The sequence below is a fragment of the Centruroides vittatus genome, unplaced genomic scaffold, assembly GCF_030686945.1.
Source record: "Centruroides vittatus isolate TY-2023 unplaced genomic scaffold, ASM3068694v2 contig_250, whole genome shotgun sequence".
NCBI classification, from domain to species: Eukaryota; Metazoa; Arthropoda; class Arachnida; order Scorpiones; family Buthidae; genus Centruroides; species Centruroides vittatus.
This window is the reverse complement of record NW_027121584.1, coordinates 1,151,494-1,173,358: the sequence shown is the minus strand read 5'-3', so window position 1 is coordinate 1,173,358 and position 21,865 is coordinate 1,151,494. Positions and strand designations below refer to the sequence as shown.

Sequence of the window (21,865 nt, the reverse complement as noted above, 5' to 3'; positions counted from 1 at the left end):
CTATTTATTTTAAAACTGGAACGAGAAAGTATCATGTGGTCAATTTATTTACAGGATTCCTTGAAAGACATGTTTGTATACTCCTTGAACATTGAAACACATGACGAGCTTATTTTCAGTTTTAGTGACATTTGCATCTAGATAACAGAAATGTCTAGCTTTTCCCCCCCCCAATATTTAAGTTTGGAACACACATGAGTTTATCTTTAGCTTAAAAAAGTTGAAGTGATTAAAGAAGTTGAGAGAAAAAAAAAAAAAAAAACTTTGTATCACCAAAAACATGAAATAACGAAAAAGTAGTTTATAGTGTTTAATTTTCAAAAAATCATTAAGCAAATATTTTATAATTTGAACTATTTTGGGTTGATTATTTAAATTAAAAAGATTCAATTGTATAAATTTCTGATAATAATTTGTAATAAAATTGTATTATTTCACTTACAAAAACACTTGGTGTTGGAGGTAGTAATTTATCTTTTGGCAGTGGTGGATAAGGAGGATCTGGTGGAGTCGGAGGAGGACATAATTCGGTCATAATACTTGTATTAGAAACACCATTCTTTTCAAAACCTTTACATGCTGCCAGCAGCTGGGAAGAACTCATATTAATAGAGAGTGACACAGGAGCTGTTATACTTGATGTAGAAGGATTTTCTGTACTATTTTGTTTCAGAGCCTGCTGAACACTTGGGATAGAAACAGTGTTTACTTTCAGTTCATTTCTAATAGATTTAGAACTATTTTCAATTAAATGTTTACTTGAAGAATTTGACCAAGTTTCTTGTTTTTCATTTATTTGATTACTTTTTGTAATATCTTCTACTTCTGTTGATTCTCTTTGATGTTCAACAATTTTACATGTATCTAAATCCCCACTAATTGGACTCATAACAGTAGAATGAACATTGTCTAATGAATCTTGGACAATATCCTGTGATTCAGATAATTTTGATTTTTCTAAATTATCTGTTTTACTAGATGTTATTTCACCTGTGAATTGAGCCAATAAACCTTCTGCTAATGCTATTTCTTTTTGTGAAAGAACGGTTTGAAAATCTTGTTCTCCTAACGGTGACATAAGAGTAGTACTTGTAACTTCCTGAGAACTTGGTGATTGGCATGTCGAAGGAGGACGAACCTATCAAATAAATTTTAATATTTCTTCATTAAGAAATTGTTTTGTTAATATAAAAAGTGTAATAAAATGTACTAAATGTAATTAAACAATTATTTTATAAAAACAATACTATTTCAAATTTATCAATTATAAATTGAAAATCAATCAAATAACAAATTTTTTAAAATGGTGATAAATTATCATAATTTACAAATACAAGTGTAAGTAAGACTATCAAATATATGTTGTTCATTATTTCTAACTATGTCAAATAACAACATATTGAAAATTCAGAGTCCTAATTCAGATAGATAAATGTATAAACTTATTGTGAATAATGTGAATGGCTGCAATTATATGCTTTGATTATGAGAGATTCCAAAAGTCTTCATACATCCTAAAGAAAAACTAAATCAAATAATCTCAAAAGCATCACAGTAAAATAGTTAACTTTATAATAGAATCTAAATATAAGAGAAAATCTTGTTTATAAGTCATTTGCACTGCATGTAAAAGTATACAAAGACTCATTTTCATGCATAAAAATAATTCTCATTTTATATTGGATAATGGTAGCAATAACCTTATCAGCACACAAAGCAGATAAATGTCATAATGTTTCCTGAAAAAGAACAAACAGTAACTTCCACAAAAATTGTGTCTTAATATGGATTAGCATTTCTTAAGATTTCAAGATAAAAAAATTGTGTTACAAAGATAGTTACAAAATTATAACATCTGTCATTTCTTCTCTTTGATATAAATAATATCAACCAGTCTCCTCAACATCATATCAATTTTGGTAACAAATAATGATTCTACTTCCAATCTTACAAAGTTTATATTGATAAAACATGTTCAGATTGTTTTCAAATTCTGCAGTCACAAAGTGCTCTGACTCAGTAATTCCAGCTGTACGGTCATATTGCTTACAGTGCAGTCATTCAAATGTACAATTTCAATATTTTATTAATCACTTTAAATTTCTTTTTCATCAACTTCATCCATGCCAGATATTGAGGCCATTCTACCACTGTATTTAATAGCTGTGATAATTGTTTTATAGAAAACAGAATCTTCATTCTTATTGTATTGGGTTGTTTGGAAAGTTTGTAGTGATTTTGATAGCTGACAGTTGAGACATTGATTGACGTGAAAATGATCAGAATTGTACAAACCAATGAATATTATGATAAATGACCTTGAGACGCGTCCATTACAAAAAAAAAAAAAAAAAAAAAAAAAAAAAAAACTGTTAAGATTATTCAAATATCGTTTAATTTGTCTCGTTGCAAAAATTGATGCAAACAATGTGCATTATCAACACTTGTTTCTTTTCTTTTTTTTATTGTAAAGGCAAAAATGCTGTATGAACAGCAAAAAAAAATATGCGATGTTTATGGTGGGAGTGCTGTAGCAGAATCAAATGTTCGAAAGTGGTTTGCAAAATTTAAAGCAGGTAATTTCAGTCTTGAAGATGCTCCCTCTCAGGAAGATCTCCTGTTATTGAAGAGGACCAGATCAAAGCATTATTGGATGAAAACCCTCATTACACAACTCGAGACATTGCATACATAGAGAAGTCATCAAACAGTACTGTATTTCAACATCTAAAGAAGCTTGGATACATGAATCGTTATGACATTTGGATACCTCACGAGTTAATGGAAGAAAAGTTACTGGATTGCATCTCCATTTGTGATTCTCTTGAAAGACAAAATGAAAATGACCCTTTTCTGAAGCATTTAGTGACAGATGATGAAAAGTGGATTGTTTATAACATCATCAGCCAAAAACGATCATGGGGTAAGAAAAACAAACCACCATTAAAAACTCCAAAGGCTGGTCTTCATCCAAAGGAGGTCATGCTCACCATCTGGTGGGATTGGAAAGGAATCCTGTACTATGAGCTTCTTCCACAGAATCAAACAATTGATTCTGATAAGTATTGTTCCCAATTGGATCAATTGAACATGACAATTTAAAAAAACTGTCCGGAACTGGCTAATAGAAAAGGCATTGTATTTCACCAAGATAATGCCAGACTGCACACATCTTTACAAACACACCAAAAATTATTGGAACTAGGCTGGGATGTTTTACCCCCCTTACTCACCTGACCTTGCCCTGTCAGACTATGATTTTTCCATTCTCTGCAAAATTCCCTTCATGATAAAAACTTTGATACTTTGGAAGCTTGCAAAAACTACTTGGATCAGTTTTTTGCAGAAAAAACTGGAAAGTTCTACAAAGACGGTATCATGAAGCTCCCCCATAGATGGCAACATGTCATTAAAAACAATGGCACATACATAATGGAATAAAAGTATATTTTTAGTCTTAAAACAGTTTCTTTTATTTCTCTTCAAAATCACTATGACCTTTCCAATCAAACAAATAGAACTGAAGATAAAACTTCTTCCATATGCTGTCTGTACATTTGTGTGAGTGAAGTCTTGATGTCCTCATGAAAGATAAATTATTGAATTGCATAACTTTAAAATCATATAAAACCAGAATTCACTGTAGTTATACAGTCCTATCTTATTTAAGTTTATGGAAAAATCATACTACTAAAACAACATTCATACATTAAAAGTTCAAATTAAATGGAATATAATGTACTCACATTTCCAGACATAGTGCCATGTAAAGCATTTTGCTGTCTTTGTTTAAGCAAATTGGCCTGCTGAAGATCATGAACACCACCTGAAACCTGATTACTGGCAGTGTAAGGTGAGGTATTATGAACAGATTGATCAGGTGTTGTCGTCAGTGGCCTTCTATTTATAAATGGAGTAGTACTTTCTATTAAAGGAGTACCAGTTGTTGCTTGATTTGCAGATGAAACATGATTATTAACTTCAGTAGAAGTATGACTAAGTTGTGACTGAACAGGCACTGTTTTGGAATGATTCAATGTGTCAGAATGAACCACTGTTCTAGAATTTACAGGTATTCCAGCATGACCAGAAATTACTGTACGTGAATCAGCAGGAGAAAAATTTGTTGATACACTAGATGAAACAGGCAGAGATTGCTGATGGGAAGGCCTTATGATGTTTGGCTGTGTAGTAGTCTGCTATAAAATAAAATAAAATGTGAAATTTTATTTATTTGCTCTTGACAAACAAAAACTTATTGATTTATACAATACAAAATTTCTAATGTAAATAATGTCATATTTTGTGTGGATGAATGAAGAGTCAACATAATGGAACTTATAAATTGTCAATCTGATTTAAATAATTAACTTAAACTCTGTTATAAAATTGAGATCACATCAAATTTTCCAATGCTCTAATATAGTTTGCCTTGTATGTCCCCACCAATTGGTAGCTTGAAATAATTATTTAATTCATTAGAAACAAGAACCTTACAACTCTATGTATGATAATGATATTCTGGCATTTTATAAAATTCCTTGATACATGATAATGTAGGGTCTATCTTACAATAATTTGGATATTTTACGCATATTACCATAGGTAGGTTAAACAAAAACATTGATACTATCTAAAGATAGACCAAACTGATGGTTTTAATCAAGCTGCTCTTTTTATATTAATTAAAAACAGATTTGCTATTTGCCTCTAACAGAATCATCATCTAATAATTTTAGTTATTAAAAAAATTAATATGTAGCTTGTCCATTTGTTAATTTCTGTGTAATTTAAAAATAGTTTAACAAAAATCTATCAATTTAGTTATTGCCAAACTATTTCTCAATAAAATAAACTTTCTCATTCTTCAGTATTTTAAACTCATCATAATATAACTATGACATGAATTTTAAATTTAACATTTATATTGAAAAATATTCTGTAATAAAAAAAAGGAATCATAAAATTCTTTTACATACACACACATTGTGAGTTGTAAATTCACATTTAATCACCCACGTTTTTAAATCTTATTAAATGATATTGAAAGACTCAAGACAGCTATGTAATTAAAAGATGACAAATTATTTGTGGTAGACATATCTATACACTTATCCATCTTTTTGTACAGTGGATACATTCCAAAACACTTTTTACAAAAAATTTTTTTTTTTTTACATAAAGTACAGTACATACATTCTGTAGAAAAATGCTTGATAAGGATCCACAACTTCAATGGAACAAGAAAAATAAGCAATTTATAAAAAAAATAGGAGCTCTTTTTATTCTATCATCATTTATCATTAGCATTATTTATATATAAATATAGTAAACACAAGATAGCACATGAAACAAAATCAACATATAGTAATGCACTGTATTTAAATCAAGTCTTTCAGCAAAAAAGAGTAACTTTTTTTAACAATAACACAATTTTAACAAAAAGTTAAATTAAAAAATTTTCAGATAAACTGTTTTCTTTTCCATGTAAAAAAAAATATGGTTGACAAAAAAGAACTAATCTATTCCAAAATTGCATAAAAAGAGGGATAGGTGTATAATTTTTCATATTTTAAGAATATTTCATCTTGATAAAAAAAATTTAAATTTTAAATTATACTTACTTGTTTTTGTTTCTGCATCAACTGATATTGTTGCTGGAGATGTTGCATTAATGTTCTTTGTTGTGGAGTTAGTGTACCCTATGCAAAATTTCAAATGTTATAATCATCTTTAATAATCAGAAGAATTTTGGAATTTGTATTGTATTTTTGCAGAATGACTGGCAATCTGGTCTATCTGGGGAGACCATGAAATCAGATATTTCCATATTGAAAAAACTGGCATGTCAATTTAAGTGAGGTTATACATCCTCCCTCTAGAAGCCGCATAAAAAAAAATAACAATAAAAAAAAAATAAAGGAGTTACCTGGTAAAAACCAGACAGTTTTTATTGTAAAACTGTCAGCATTACATCAAAAACTATGATTATAAGTTTAATTTCTTCATTTTGTCTTTTTTCTAACATAAAATACTCATGGAATTCCAAAAGTACTTTTGTTAATTGTTTTATTGTCTTGTAAACAAAAATATGCTCTTCCTGATTTTAAGTTAGTCAAATTACAACATTATTATTTTATTGTACTTGGATGAATGTTTTCTTTAACATTTAATTAACAACTAGTTTTGTTTAATCTGACTAATTTTATATTTTAGTCACAGTTTAACTAGCATGCTGGTAACCCTGGGTTTCTGGCAAGCTAGTCTCCCCAGTTTTTATGTCATTCCATGAAAATATGGTACATCTGGTTGTTATTTTGACTTATCTGAACTTTTTTCTTAATTCTCTTACTTGGTTTGTATTCAAAGAAGCTTCACATTCAAATGTAAAATCAAGTAAGAGAATCAAACAGATTTTGAAAAAACCAATTCTACAACAGACCATTTCTTATTTTAAATAAAATAAAATATTTAATTGATATATTCGATTTAAAGTATTAAATATTAACCAATTAAGGTAAATTATTATTATATTAAAGTATAGTATCTACCAATAAAGAACATAGCTTTTATGTAGGAGAGTAATCAGGTGATGACAATTTTCTTGTTGAAAAAGAAATTATTGCTTAGTCTATCTTTGTTATGATAACTTTACATCTAAATGAGGTTTAGCAGAAATCATTTAGAACTAACTTAGAAAGCTCTGTTGAGCGCTTTCTTAAATACAAATAATACTTATGTTCAAGCAAGTGGGTTTATAAGACAATAAGTGCTCCTATAAAAATTGTATATCATTTTTCCCAGTCAAGAATATTCTATACATATCAAAGAACTTTTAATCACAGATAGGAATCCATGAAAAATGACAAGAAATTATATATAGTTAAAAGGAGATTTTTTTTATAAGGACTAAGAAAAAACTAGGAAGAAATCAATAGTTTGTGTTAGCTGAAAAAGCTTAAAATAAAAAGGCACCATTTCAGATTTATTAGTTCTCTTCTTATTTTTATTTTTTTTAAATTAATTTTATGCACAGTAAATATGATTAAAATATAAAAAAACAGTTTTTGATTTGATTTTTTTTATAGCATTTCTTTATTTTTTAGTGAAGTACAAATTGTACAAATATACTACATGATCAAACAAAAAGTTTACTTGTGAGAAGTAAACTTGGAGACACTGGCAAAAAGTCAATTATTACTCCTTGGGTCCATAGTAAGTAAATATAAAAATTTAAGTGTTTCTCATAACATGTAGCAGGACAGTAACAAGTATGGTGTCACAAAGTGAACTTTCCATTTGATCACTTGGTAGTTACAAAAGGTTACAAAATAAAGAAATACCCCAAAGCTATGTTATATATATTTAATGTTTACCTGATTCTGTTGTAAATTAAGAAGTTGCAATTGTTGTTGATTAAAATAATATGGATTATTTTGCTGTGCAGAAACATTTCCTTCTGAATGAGTACCTGATTGCTATTGAATTAAAATTGTTATCAACAAATTAAAAAAAAAAACCTTTATTTATAAATAAAACCACTTACAATAGTTTGTCCAGTTCCTGAATTTAATTTTATTCTTTTAACAATATGACTTTGTTGCTCCTGTTGATTTTGACAACTTGTTCCATAAGGCTGAGTTACTTGGGCATTTGACTGACCCTTTACATATGTAACAAAAAAACATTAACACCTAAATTAAAAAAAATTCTGATAACATTTAATTTAAAACATATTCTGATATAAAATTTATTGTATTTGAATAATAAATAATAATATTGACAAAACTTAAAATAAACATTATATATTGATATACAGTAAACCCTCAATAATTCAAAGTTGAAGAGAAAGATACAACTTTGAGTTAATGAAATTTTTAATTACAAAAACATTGTTTGTATTGTGGTATTTATGATTTTATTAAAATAATGTAGTTAGACTTTAAACAATCATTTAATATTTTTTTTTAGTTATGTGTATTTACAAAACAATTCATTGCTTCCTGCTCAACAATGTTATATGGTCAACTGTCTTGAAAACATCTTGTTTGACAATGAAACTACATCGTTTATAAATGTTAATAAAATTCTTGAATGACACTTTTTCATCACTCATTACTGTAATGAAGATTGACTTGATCTTCTTTGATATATTCTACAAATTCTGATTTATTCAAAGCATCAACAAATTGTTGAACGAAACCTGTTTTTGTAAAGCAATTTGCAATGATGCTTTGTGGAACTTCAAGCTTAGTTAATTATCTGCATTGCACCTAGCAGGTTCACTTGAAACTCCCACAATACACATTCAATAACATGCAACATTTTCGTACAATAAGCTTTCTATATCATAATTTAAAGTTTTGAAGGATCCCAAGCTAAAGGTTGCAATCCAGAAGCCTTTTTTATGGAAAAATTGAACTGTTATAAGCTTTCAGAGTGGGAATCATCAAATGTACACTGCAATTCTCAATAAAAAGAATAATTTTTCTGTTTTAGGCAATTATGTAGATGGTAGCTGTTTAGTAGTTCAACAAATGTGTCTTTCTTTAATCCGAAAAAATTACAAGAATTCCGGTAGACTATCTTACAGCTTTTAGGGCAGGAACCTCTTTTATTGAAGATACATGTTACATATGGATTTTGGGCTTATTTTATCTTTAAGCCCCCTCTTCAGTGCTAAACCAAAGAAATTTTAAAAACAATCAGTAATATAACAATATAATGTGTGTAAATTATATCTTCTGACATAAAAAACTATTTTATCATACTAAAAAAAAGTTTTCCACAATTTTCTCTTTGAAATCTATCTGTCACACTCATATGACACTTCTGGGTCTGGGAAGTTTTACATTATTCACTAATCCTTATTCAATAGACATAATTTTTTTTTGTTATATATAAAATTAATTGTAATTGTCAAAACCCAAAAGATTATATAGGTGAAACAGGTCGGACTTTAGAGTTAAGAATTAAAGAACACGAAGCAGTGATAAGGTTAAAATATAATAACTCTCCTTGGTATAATCATATAAAAAATAGTAACTGTTAGATTGATAGAAATGTTAAAATCCTTCATTCCAGTAAAAAAATAAAAAATAAAACATTTATAAACATAAATATAAAGAACACATCGAAACTATAAAATCTAATAGTAAAAATTTAATCAATATCTCTAATGGCATGTAAATAGATCAGCAATGGTACAGTCTGATAGAAGATGTTATGACAAAAAGTTCCCTATAATGTAAGCGTCATACACCATAATGTAAAGTACGATGTATTGAGAGTTGAAAAAATATTAATGTTGGTATGTAGTCTTTGTAATTTTTTTAAAGAAAAGTTTTTATTTTTGTAAATAATTTCTAGAACGTTACTATAATTACAGTTACCCTAATGCTGTTTGAGATTAAAAATGTCTTTGGAAATTTTTAGCGATTGTTTAAATTTTTTAATGTTATATGATATATGCCTGCATTAAAGGTAATATATTTTTTAAAAAAAGAAAAAACTTCCATGTATTATAAAAATATTTTATTATTAAATTTTTATGTTTATTAAACAAGGATTAGTAAATAATGTAAAAAAGACCCAGAAGTGTCATATGAGTGTGACAGATGGATTTGAAGGAAAAAATTGTGAAAAACTTTTTTTAGTATGATAAAATAGTTTTTTATGTAAGAAGATATAATCTACACACCTTATATCGTTATATTACTGATTGTTTTTAAAATTTCTTTGGTATAGCACTGAAGAGGGACTTAAAGCCCAAAATGCATATGTAACATGTATCTTCAATAAAAGAGGTTTCTGACCTAAAAGCTGTACGATAGTCTACCAGAATTCTTGTAATTTTTTCGGATTAAAGAGAGATATATTTGTTGAATGAATAAACAGCTACCATAACAGATATTTGAAAGAATAGTGAATTATGTAGACGTCTAACTTTTTCAGCTAATTCGAAAAAGCTCTGATGTCATCCATACTTTCTTATTGTATAGGTAATGTCTTGGCATTACAGAAACATTAAGGCTTTAAACATTTTCAATTAGTAATAGTGACAGTCTTTTTATCATCTGTCATATTTACTCCTATAAGTAGTTAAAATGTTCTTTGTTTTTTACCTCCATAATATAAATCACCTTTGCCAGACAAAATAATGGTATACAAACATTTTTTAAAAAAATCTCATTTATTCTGTGTGAAAAGCACCTTAATTAAAGAATCGAGTTCTCATGGTAAATTAGAACTCAGTTCTTTTTTTCAATATGTTTGTAATCTGAGACAGACCTCTGAATGGAGTTGAAAACATTTCTTTTGATTAAACTAGTGCTGGAAAACTGTGTAAGGTGCAGTGTGATTACACTAAAAAATACTTTTCTCCATGAAGCAATTAAAATTACTACTAACTCTACTGCTTTAATATACCTTTCAATTAATGTTTGAATTAAAAAAGTATCATTTTCCAAATATTTAAAAAATTTGTTTATTCTTGCTAGGAGAAAGTATTTTAAAGCATAATTTGATGTTACAAAAGCATTTTTAATACACTAAAATCATTTTGCAAACATCCTTAATCACTATCCATCTTTTTGAAAATGCAAAAGAAAGCGCATACAAAAAAATGCATGAAATAAACGTTCTGTATCTTAAATTTTGAGTTAGCAAAATGTGATCTCAAAACTACTTCAACTTAGAGAAACAGAGAATTCATTGAGTCTACATAAATTACACCAGAATAAAAATAAAATTTGAATCAGAGAGAATTTTGAATTATCAAGAGTCTACTGTAGTACTGTAAAAGTTATTAAATGAATTAAATATAACAAAACATGCAATAATTTACCATAAAATGACCAGGTGGAACATTATATATTTGTTGATTTACATATGGCTGTCTCTGACCGGTGATACCAGGAGGAATATTTCTTGTCTGTAAATAATAAATTTTAATAACTTCATTGTTTCTTTAATAGTAAATCATACAACTTAAAAAAAAAAAAAAAACAATAAGTTAAAAATTTTAAAAAAAAGTTAACCACTCGGCGTATATATACGTTGAGGGCGATCGTGTGGCAGTGGTGAGGGATGTATATATATGTTAAATTCTTTTGGCGGTATCACCAAAAACTACCGTGAAAAAAAATTCACATAAAAAATGAATTATGTAACAATAAAAAAAAAAGACTTTTCTTTACTAGACATAACTGTTTACAAAATCTTTTTCCGAAACAGTAATGAGGAAAAAAAAAAACGTGTCAAAAAATACTTTAAAAATTTCCATTTATTCTCCACTACCTTGGGTAGCACCATACCTGACTATCCCACAGTTGAAAGGTTAAGACTATAAATTTATCACAAATTTCACTTTTAACATTTATACAGATATATTTAAAAACATTTATAATAGAAAAAAGTTTGTTCATACAAGCAGCCGAGGAAAGTGGATCTAAATTTCATAGTACTGAATTAATTTTTTCCAACTTTAATTAATTAAAATATTGTCAAGCATTGTTTCAGATAAATTCTAATATGAAGAATTCATAAGTGCCAAAGACATTGTTATAGACATTAAATTTTAAAATTTAATGTTTATAAATTTCTTAAGAAATCAAAAATGTTAAACAACAACTGTGAAAATTTGCTGTAAGAAGAGTCAAAATTGAGCAAATATTCAGTTTACAGTTTTGAAAAGAAAAAATATAAAATAATAAAATAAAAAGCAATTGATTTTTTTGAAGTTTTGAAATTTAATTGAATTCCAGTAAGTGAGACCAATAATACTTAAATATAAAAACAGTTAATATTTTTAGTTCAATTAAAACATTCATTTTTTTTTTTTTTAAATTTAAATATAACAACAGATAATAAAAATTATTCATACCATAGAATTATGAGAAACATTATTCTGTCGTGAAGCCATCTCTTGTGAAATAGGAATATGCCATGCTTCCTCCACACAAGGTAACTGTCTTGGTCTAGTAAAATTTTTAAAATTATCATTAATTTCACTGTTAACATATATAGAACTATCAGTTGTTAAGTTTATCAGTACAAATAAGTTGAATTCTTGCAAAATTTATTACAGAGATTAAACTCTTCTTATTAATAATTCAAATTAATGTTGATATGAATTGTTTAAACCTCTGGAAAGCATACTATCAATGAATTTATATATGTATATAAATAAAATCAAAAGATTGAATTAAAACCAGTTTTGAATAATTTTACTTTCCCAACTGTTATAACAGAAGAAAAGTATAGTGATCTGTCAAGAAACCCCCAAAATTTTTACATTTTTGGACTCGATGAAACTTGAAATGTCAAGAAATGCAAAAAAAAGTTGAGAGATTTCTGCATGTATGGATGAGTGTGTGTCAATGTGCATGTGCATATGCATGTGACATTTTTTCATCCCTTTCAAACTTAAATAACTCCTGTGACTTTTGTCAAAAATTTCTGAAACTTTGTAGGGCGTTTTTCATATTAGAGGATTGACGTTATTAAATTTTGGTGGTTAAAGATCACAGGGATGGAGAAAGTGAGGGGATGTGTCATATCTTAAATGTGGTCAGGCTTAATGAAGATTTTACTTATTATTAATATTTACAATTTTATAAAAACTTTGTCTCCACCATCAAAATTAAACTTTTTGCTATTTTATAATAATTAATAATACAAAAAGTATTTTTAATAAAACTCATAATTTTAACTCTTACCAGAAAAATTACACGACTTGTTACTGAATGTACTTTTTTTTAATTTTAAAAGAGAAGGAACTAAATCTCATTGGGTCTGAAATCAATCTTTGCTGTATTAGTCAGAAATAAAAATCTATTATACTATCATTAGAAATTCAACAATCATGCTTTTATGCAAGAATTAATGTCTAGCGATATCTGTTTTAAAGGCATGAAATCTTGTTTTAACTGACATTTTAATCATAAAAACTACAAAATCTGTATTTTAAGGATATAACATGTTCTAGATGAATAATTTGATTTAACTTCCATAACAAAGAGCAAAATGATCATTTATCCTTTGATTATACTTAGATAAATTATCAGTGTATTTCTTAATGATAAAAAGTTCTCTGCTAATATCAATGAAAAATTAAATCTATCACATAATAAAACTTGCTTTCATTCATTTTACATCTATTCTCATTATCATATGCAACTTCCACTAAAACCTTTTTTTTTTTTTTTTCTTGTGCTATTTCTAAAAGGCTCTTTAATCTTTTGTACATTGACGGTATAGGCTAAAAACATTAGAAATATGAACCTTGTAAAGTAGCAGTAAAAAAAAACCTATTGATAAACATGTTACTATTTAGCTAGTTCTAATTCTATATTAAAAATTACAATCATGTTTGACAAATTCTGTAAATCATTTTTGGTAAAATAAAATTTCTAGAAATTTTTTCAGGAGCAAGAGTTCACATTTAAAAAATTAATAATAATAAGTTTTTTATTATTTTCCCTTAATAGAATCATCTATTTTAGAATTGCATAATGCATTGCAAAATATGCTACGCAAATAGAATTAAACACAAATGAGAATTTATTTTCATCAGGTAGAATTCACATTGGCCTATTAACTGCTTTGAAGTAACTATAAATAGCATTGTTCATTTGCTTAATTTTCAGTAATTTTGTTAGGTAAAGCTAATTTTTAATTTTATGCATACAAACTAAGGTTTAATTCACACAACCAATAAGTTAATAATGATATTTTCTGTAACCAATCAATAACCAATTAAAAGTAGAATATACAATTAGCAATAAATTCAAAATTTTTACCTTGTTTGTATTTGCAATGAGAGATTATTATCTTATAAGAATCTTAAATGAAATATTTGTAATAATTGTTAAACAGGTATGTAACAGTATAAATAAATAGTATAAAAAAATTAACAAAAATTAAACAAAATAACTAATAATTGTCCTATCAATACATTAAATAATAAAGAGGAAAAAAAATTCTGTGCATTTTATAAAATTTTATTTTTGTTGTTTTTCAAAATTTTTGAAATAATTTAAAACATTACTTTTCACAGTTCTTGTATTCTATTCAGCAGTATGAACAAAATTTCTCTTTAGTTTATTATTTAATTTAAAATTGTAAAAGTAATCAAAATCAGAATTGTGCAAGTTTTCCAAATTCATTTTACAAGGAGAGGGTCAGATGTTTAGGTCTCCGATTTGAAGAAAATTTGGTAAGCATGTAGCCTTAAACACAAACAGCTTCTTGTCCAAATAATAGGACCCACTTCTCAAACATTTCTGAAAAACAGGGCTCTGAAAATTGAGTGGTTAGCTTATAAGTCTGGAAGTTCTACCTCCCTTAACAGAGTGGATATGATGTGGTACAGTGGAGTGACAGGATATGGGTTTGATCCTTTGCAATTTTTGTTTTTATTTTTTATTTATTTTTTAATGTGTAACATAATTATTTTATTATTTAACTGTACCATACCATTAGCATTATTATTACTGTTGTTATTCTTCATGTTTAAAGCTCATAAAACAAAAGATTAAGAAATTGTGACATCATTTCCTCATTAGTGAAGTCTTTGTAGACTTAACTCTTTTATGCCATTAAATAAAATTTTTATTTCTTCATATTTTCAGATCTGGTGGTATAGTTATATTTGAAGTGTAACAAACATGACTACATAAGGAAACTGTCTACAACATTAACAATTAAACTAATGCAAAGGATCAAACCCATATTGTTTAACTCCACTATGTAGCATCTTATCCATTCAACTGTTGCCATTCTAAGGAGTTGTGAAACTTCCAGACTTACAAGCTAAACACTCAATTTTCAGAGGTCCATTTGTATATATACATATATGTGCAAATAACAAACTAATAAATAATAAATTTTGAAATTTTATCATATAATGTATTAGTGGCTCCAACCTTGACTGTCTTTAACAGCCCAATCTCATTACTTTGCTTTGCATTAGTCCATGATTACATACAGTATTTTTTGTAAGATTGGTTGCTAAGCTTGCAAGCAATCTTACTAAGATAGCATTTTTACACTGATTTTTTATATATAACTGCCATTCTTCAAATTTGACAATTCTGAAAGATTCTATAATATGTCTTCTCCACATATGCCAAATTTCAACATCATGTGTTATTTAATTTACAAGATACTGTTTTATAAAACAATGTCCTTGACTGGGCCCATCAAACTTTGTAATAGCTTAAGTTATTGTAAAACAAGTTCATCTGGAAATAAATGCTGAGGTGTTTCTCAAGAAGGGCCAGAAAATAATTTTTCCATATTTCTAGGGCATGAAATAAACACATTAAAACTTTTAAACTGTTGAAAGACACAGTGCCCCAAAGCTATCTTACAGAGACAAGCATTCAAGGTCATAGCAAGATGTAGACCACCATGTCATTAATCATGCATAGCTGACAAACATCCATGATGTCATGAATACCTTAAGACAATCATATAAGTGTTCTACGATATTATTTCTAAAGATATCAGAGCAGAAAATTGCCACATTATGCATGTGACTGTGTGAAAAACTGTAACGTGATCACACGTGTAAGGCAGTAATTTTTTGAGCCTGTAATAAGCTAAAAAATATATGGTCAAAATTTTTACACAATTATATGGATAGCGCATAGCATGAGAATATCACGAAAATACAAATAAATCAGTCAAAAATGCATGTGAAAAATCATGATTACTACATGATTTGTGAGTTAAAATGCACACTATACATTTTCTGTAAAGATCACATTACAGACTGTAAAAGAATATATTTAATTATGATATAACTGTATATCCTAATTAAGTATGTCTGAAAGAGGCTATTGATCTGGAAGGTTGGGTGGCATAACTGGCAATGCATCCACAGGATATGCAGGAGTTGCAGGTTTGAGTCCTGCTCTGGGCCTATTCTTTTCTTCCAGAATATTCTAAATTATTTAATTATAATTATTAAATTTAATAAAAGATTGCACCTAATGCCTCTCGCTAGTGACAAATTATTTAGAAATTAATTAAAAATAATTGTGGAAAAACAGCCTGATGTAATCTGGTACTAATTACTATAATTGTTTGACTAATTACTATAATACATTATTATAATATTTATAATAAATATTTGTAATTCTTTGTATATACTGTTTATAGTTATACTTAATCTATATCAAAAATCTTTAACAAAATAATTCATAGCAAGACAACAGAAATTATTGTAATTTAAAATAATTTTAAATAATATTTATTAACATAACCCCTTTGTATGCCATTTTGTTTCATGAGCAGTCAGCAATAAACTTTGATTCTTCATAGTTAAAAAAACATTTAACTGTTGGAGATTTTGGATTTTCCTGGTAACACTACAGATTCTCTTTCACTGGAGCATTTACTTTCCTAGCAAGAAGTCGGCTTCCATTCATTTCATATCGAGTAAGTTAAACTAATACATTACTCAAGTAAAATACTATAGTTCATAGTTTCTTTTTCTATCTAGAAACTATACAGAGCTTACCTTTCAATTCCACTTGGTGGTACATTTCCTAATTGGCTCTGTAAAAATTTCACTCTTGCAGTTAAGTTTGGATTTACTGGTCCTATGATCATATAAAGATATCTCAAAAAATATACATATATTTTGTAAATAAGAAGTAATGATTATTACCTTTGCCTCTAGTTGCATTTACATAGCATTTGAGTGCATCCTGAGGTTGATTACAATTTTCATATAAAATACCAAGATTATTCCAGGCAGGAGTGTGAGTTTTATCTAATTGTAAAGCACATATATAAGCTTGTAATGCATCCATTGGTTGATTTTGTTGCTGGTATAATACACTGAAAGTACAAAGATATACAAGAATAAAGTTATATTGTTTTTAAATTCTAATAAATTTATTTTTACAATTTTAGAAAATTATTATATTTGATTACAAAGACATGTAGAATAGACATGCAAGAAAGGAACCATCACATTTAATCCTTTTTACTATATTGTGTTATCCATAATTCTTATTTTTAGGATGTCTATTTACTTATAATTTCACAAAACAGAGCATTTTATTTCTGTATAATGCAAAATATAGTAAATAATAAGTAGAATAGTAACAACCAGACTAAATATGGCATATCAACATTATTTCTTAGTAAAAATAGCTATTTATACCTTTTAGTTCTAACAGTTATAAACAGCACAACAATGCACATCACAGAGTTGAACACAATTAAAATTAAAATATTTTGTTGGATATTAATTAAAAAAAAAAGCAATTTCAATTAAATATATTGTTCTATAGTGGTGCTCAACAATCAATGTTTGCTTTATACAGTATTTTAACAGATTTCAAGTAGAGATTTACTAACTTACAAAATATTTTCTTTTTTACAAAATTGTAAAAATTCTAATTATTATTTATAAATAGAATTGGAGATTTAAAATGAAGGAAAAATCTTAAATCTATGTTGTATTTAGACTAAGAAAGCTTAAATTAAACAGTAGACAAAAATATTCTCAATAAATTTTATGTTTTTGTTAAGATTATTGTAATTAAAAACAAAATTCATTCTAAGCTGTTTTGAAAAGCAAATTATAATGCAAATATTCTCACCCTATAGAACACCATGTATCTGCATTTGCTTCTGTTTTATCAACAGAATTTCTATAAGATCCAAAGGCATCATGAACTTTTCCAATGCATGCATAGCATCGACCAAGAAAATATAATGATTGGCCATTAGTAGGGTCTGCATCAATGGACTTCTGCAGACAATGAAGGGCATAAGTCTGCCGCTGTGGTTTATCACCCAAGGCCTCTACGGTATGATGCATCCACCCTAGATTCACAGAAACAAAAAATATTTACGTTTATCATTAATAAACATAATAAATGTAATTATGTATATGAAAAAATTTATAATAGGAAATTTAATACTTAACACATAGATTAATCATATATATAAAAGTAAAGATTTGTTAAATATTTCTGATTAAGAAGTACTAAAATTTTTCAGCAATTTTTAATTCAAAGATAATGATAGTTATTCATAATTTCATTATCATTGTCAAGGAAAGTATACTTTTTACAATATTATAGACAAATATTTATCTAAGCCCATTTGTATCAATCCCTTCAACTTTGTACTAATGGAGTCTGACTGTATATATTAACAGTCATGAAAAACTATTAAAATTAATGAATAGAAAAACTATTTCATACCTAACTGCTTCAGAGTTTCTGCTCGAACACACTTTGATAAGTCTTTTTGTTCCAATAATTGTTCATAAGCTTCTTTTGCAGCTTTAAATTTTCCCTTATAGTTAAAAATTATATAATAATACATTAGTATGATTAATATACAAAAATACTTAAATACATAAAATTCACAACATATTACAATTATAAAATCATTATCTTTTAACAATAAAATAGTGTATGGTTCATTTTATTAAAATAGTTCTGAAACAATTTCTGATTTGATAGCATATTACATCTTCATAAACAAAAATTAAACTAAAATACACTTGCTTTCTTGAAATTTTAATTATCTTTAAAATTTATTTGTTGTATTGCTAATTGAGTAAGCAATGCCCATCTTTAAGAACATGAGAATAAAAAGAACATGTGATTATATAGGCAACAAAACAGTTTTAAAATATAAATCAGTATTTTTTTGCCGATGAGCATCACTTATTTGAAAATGTTAGAATACAAAAAAATCAAAGATTCTTAAAACTCCAAGAGAGCAAGTATATTTTAGTACTCTTTTAATGAATTAAAATTTTTGATATTCATGAAATAACATGCTAACATATGTAACATATATAATGCTAATAAAAATAATCACTCAATGCTTATTAACATCAGACTACAATTTTATTAAACCAAAAAACCATTCACAAAACTTAATATGAAATACTTATAGTTCATCACATGATTAAGTAATAATTAAATGTTAAGATGCTTACCTGAACCTCGTACAGATGAGCTATGTGAAACTTTACTGAAAAGATTAATATAAGTAATTAACAGGCTTCAATTATTAATATGATAAATTAATGCTTAACTTATTTCAAAGTGTTTTTTTAAATATATTTCAAGATAATTTTACTAAGACAAATTTTAAGAAACAAAGCTAACAAGAGGAACCTGGGAGGTTGGGCGGTTGTCATCATGATTTTGACAAAATTTTGTGGATGTGTAGTATTTACTTGAACTCTACCAAGCAGCTACAGGACCCACCATTCAGGCATTCTCAAGAAAATCATGATTAAAGTTTTATCATGATTTTCTCAAGAAATGCCATTTGCATGTTAATAACGTGGTGTGATTCGTTAAGATGCTGTGTGAAGAGTGTTACTACATGGGTTCGAATCTTGTGTGCGATAACTGTTTTTACATTTATAATTTAATCTTACTGTTATTAAATTTGTTATATACAATTCTTATGCCATTTTTAATTATTGAAATTAAAATTTATTATTCTTTATAAAATATCAGGAAATTCAAAAATTATTTTTCAACAATTTAAAGTTTTTGCCACAAAAAATACTTACAATTACTGTTTCACAAGAATATGACAACATTTTAAGTGGTAATTATCATGAAAACAGTTAAAGTATAATGGTTCCGTGCATCACAAACAAATTATCATTGCTACTTCATTCACACAATCTTTACATTTTGTTTTAATAACAGCAGGTCAAAAATAAACTTAATCAACATTTTTGAAAATATTTCTTTTGCATATTAATCAATTTATTGTTAAATTTGTAACATTTATATATATTAAAAAAAATACTCACTTTCAGCTTTAGAAAACGTACATGGACTTGAATCTATTTGCGCCAACTGAAAATGCTGTTTGAGAAAACTTTAAATCAATCATTCAATTTGTTTTTTTTCCTTAAATTCAAAATTTTAAAACTATTCAATTATAAAAAAAACAAGATATATAAATATATTTTAATTTTTATTAATCTATGCGAGATCAGATATGAAAAGGATGTATAGAAAAAAAAATTTGCGATATTGTCCCTGAAAGTTAGCAATATTGATTTTTCACTGTTTTTAATTTTTGTGTTTGTGTATAAATATGCATATAGTTATGTTGCATAATCGAAAATCATCCTTATAATTATTTTTAACATTAATAAATTAACACTAAGTTTTCATTGAAATTTTTTCCTTATGTATCCTTTTTTTTGTGATATATAATTTTTTTCATAGATATTGAAAGAAGTGAGATAAAAATATTCCACTTGCACAAAAAGACAGAAAAAAATAAGCATTGCATAAATCTGCGACGATCAAATTCTTTAATCTGAAAAAAATTCCTATATCCTCATATCTAATATCATGTGTATTAAATGTACACTGAATTAGAGATAATCATCTAACATTCTTGTTTTGCTTGGATCACAGCAGTGCTGCCTCTTGGCATCAACTCCACATGATGCCTGTAGGTTTGTGGATCAATGTTGTGCAGCAGTCCTTGATACTGTCTTATAGATCCTCCAATAAAGATGGTACAAGTCTGCAAGCTTGGATACTTCATTCTACTTCATCCCAAAAATATTTGATGGAATAGGACTGAGTGACTGTGGGGCCATGGGAGCATGTGAACATGGGACGAATGAGGAGGTACTATACCTGGGCTGGGTACACAATTCCCAAAAAGAGGAGCATTTGAACCTCATTCAGGAGCAGCACTGCTGTAGATCAACAGCTTCTGTAATCCATTGTGATGAGCCATTACTGTACTTTTCTTGACACCTATCTCTGTTGTTCAGTATCAAACAACTGTGCTGTGATTTGTCACATAGTGGCCCCACCCCGTTAATTGTTATGATGCACATGAACCTATGACTATCCCAGACATCAATAACCCTCTGGACACAACAGTTTTGTTTTGTAGTATATGTTTCTCTACACCAGTGGTTCTGAATCTGTGGTCTGTGGAACACGGGGGCTCCGTGAAGCCACTTCAAGTGTTCCGTGAAAAATCAAATATACAATTAAAAATTGTTGAAAAGAAATATCAATACAATGTAAAATAATTTTTGTATGAAAATGTAATCAGCAAATGCCAATGTCATCATCTACTAGACTGGGTGTGCTTGATTTAAAAAAGGTTTGCCACCCTGCTTTAAAGCTGATGTATAGTAAGTGTTCTGCAGAAAAAAATGTCAAAGTTTAGTGTTTTCCGACTTCAAAAAAATTGAGAACCACTGTTTATACTCTTGATAAATAGCAAAAATTCACTCATAGATTATTGTAATAAATTTAATTATTAGTATTTAATTTAACATAGAATAACTTTTTAAAATATTGACTGAGAAGAATAAAGGCCATTTTCCATTGTGCAGAACCATGGTGGAAAATATGACAGTGAGGTTCTGATATCATCCTGCAAGTGAGCAGGTATTTGATGAATCACGTCATATTGGTTAATAATTTTCATATATTAATACAGCTGTTAATGTAACTTGATAAACAGCAAGTGTTTTCTGAATCAAGAGTTCTCTTAGCACTTATAATTGGATGGTACAAAATCTCAATCCAGTCCAATAATAAAAAATTTAAAATATCAACAAATGTTTGATCTCCATCTAATATTCCTTATTAATACAAAACTGATGCATTCAGAGCCCACACCATGAGGTGTTCTCACATATTGCACTAATGTGGCATACACAAAAGCAGAGTTGACCCTTATTGCAACAATGGCTCAGGCACAGTTTTCACAAAAGCTTAGTCTGGAGGTTAGTTAGTAAATATAAAACCCAGCAAAATAATCCAGACAGAATAAATGACAACATTGAGAACAGCAATGAGTGGAGGAATGATGATCA

At 27.6% G+C, this 21,865-nt stretch overlaps 1 protein-coding gene across 1 annotated transcript in view; it reads right to left on the bottom strand.

Annotated features, from left to right (window-relative positions):
* The window catches only part of Utx (Utx histone demethylase), a 154,512-nt gene that overhangs the window by 19,251 nt on the left and 113,396 nt on the right, over positions 1 to 21,865 (bottom strand). Inside the window, exons 7-19 of the mRNA XM_067265876.1 lie at positions 19,817 to 19,871; positions 18,980 to 19,014; positions 18,231 to 18,324; positions 17,622 to 17,847; positions 16,679 to 16,851; positions 16,529 to 16,610; positions 11,885 to 11,978; positions 10,847 to 10,933; positions 7,547 to 7,663; positions 7,377 to 7,478; positions 5,625 to 5,702; positions 3,747 to 4,199; positions 443 to 1,138 (exon numbers count right to left, since the gene is read on the bottom strand). Coding sequence (XP_067121977.1) covers positions 443 to 1,138; positions 3,747 to 4,199; positions 5,625 to 5,702; positions 7,377 to 7,478; positions 7,547 to 7,663; positions 10,847 to 10,933; positions 11,885 to 11,978; positions 16,529 to 16,610; positions 16,679 to 16,851; positions 17,622 to 17,847; positions 18,231 to 18,324; positions 18,980 to 19,014; positions 19,817 to 19,871 — 2,292 coding nt within the window. The remainder of the gene's footprint in view (positions 1 to 442; positions 1,139 to 3,746; positions 4,200 to 5,624; positions 5,703 to 7,376; positions 7,479 to 7,546; positions 7,664 to 10,846; positions 10,934 to 11,884; positions 11,979 to 16,528; positions 16,611 to 16,678; positions 16,852 to 17,621; positions 17,848 to 18,230; positions 18,325 to 18,979; positions 19,015 to 19,816; positions 19,872 to 21,865) is intronic.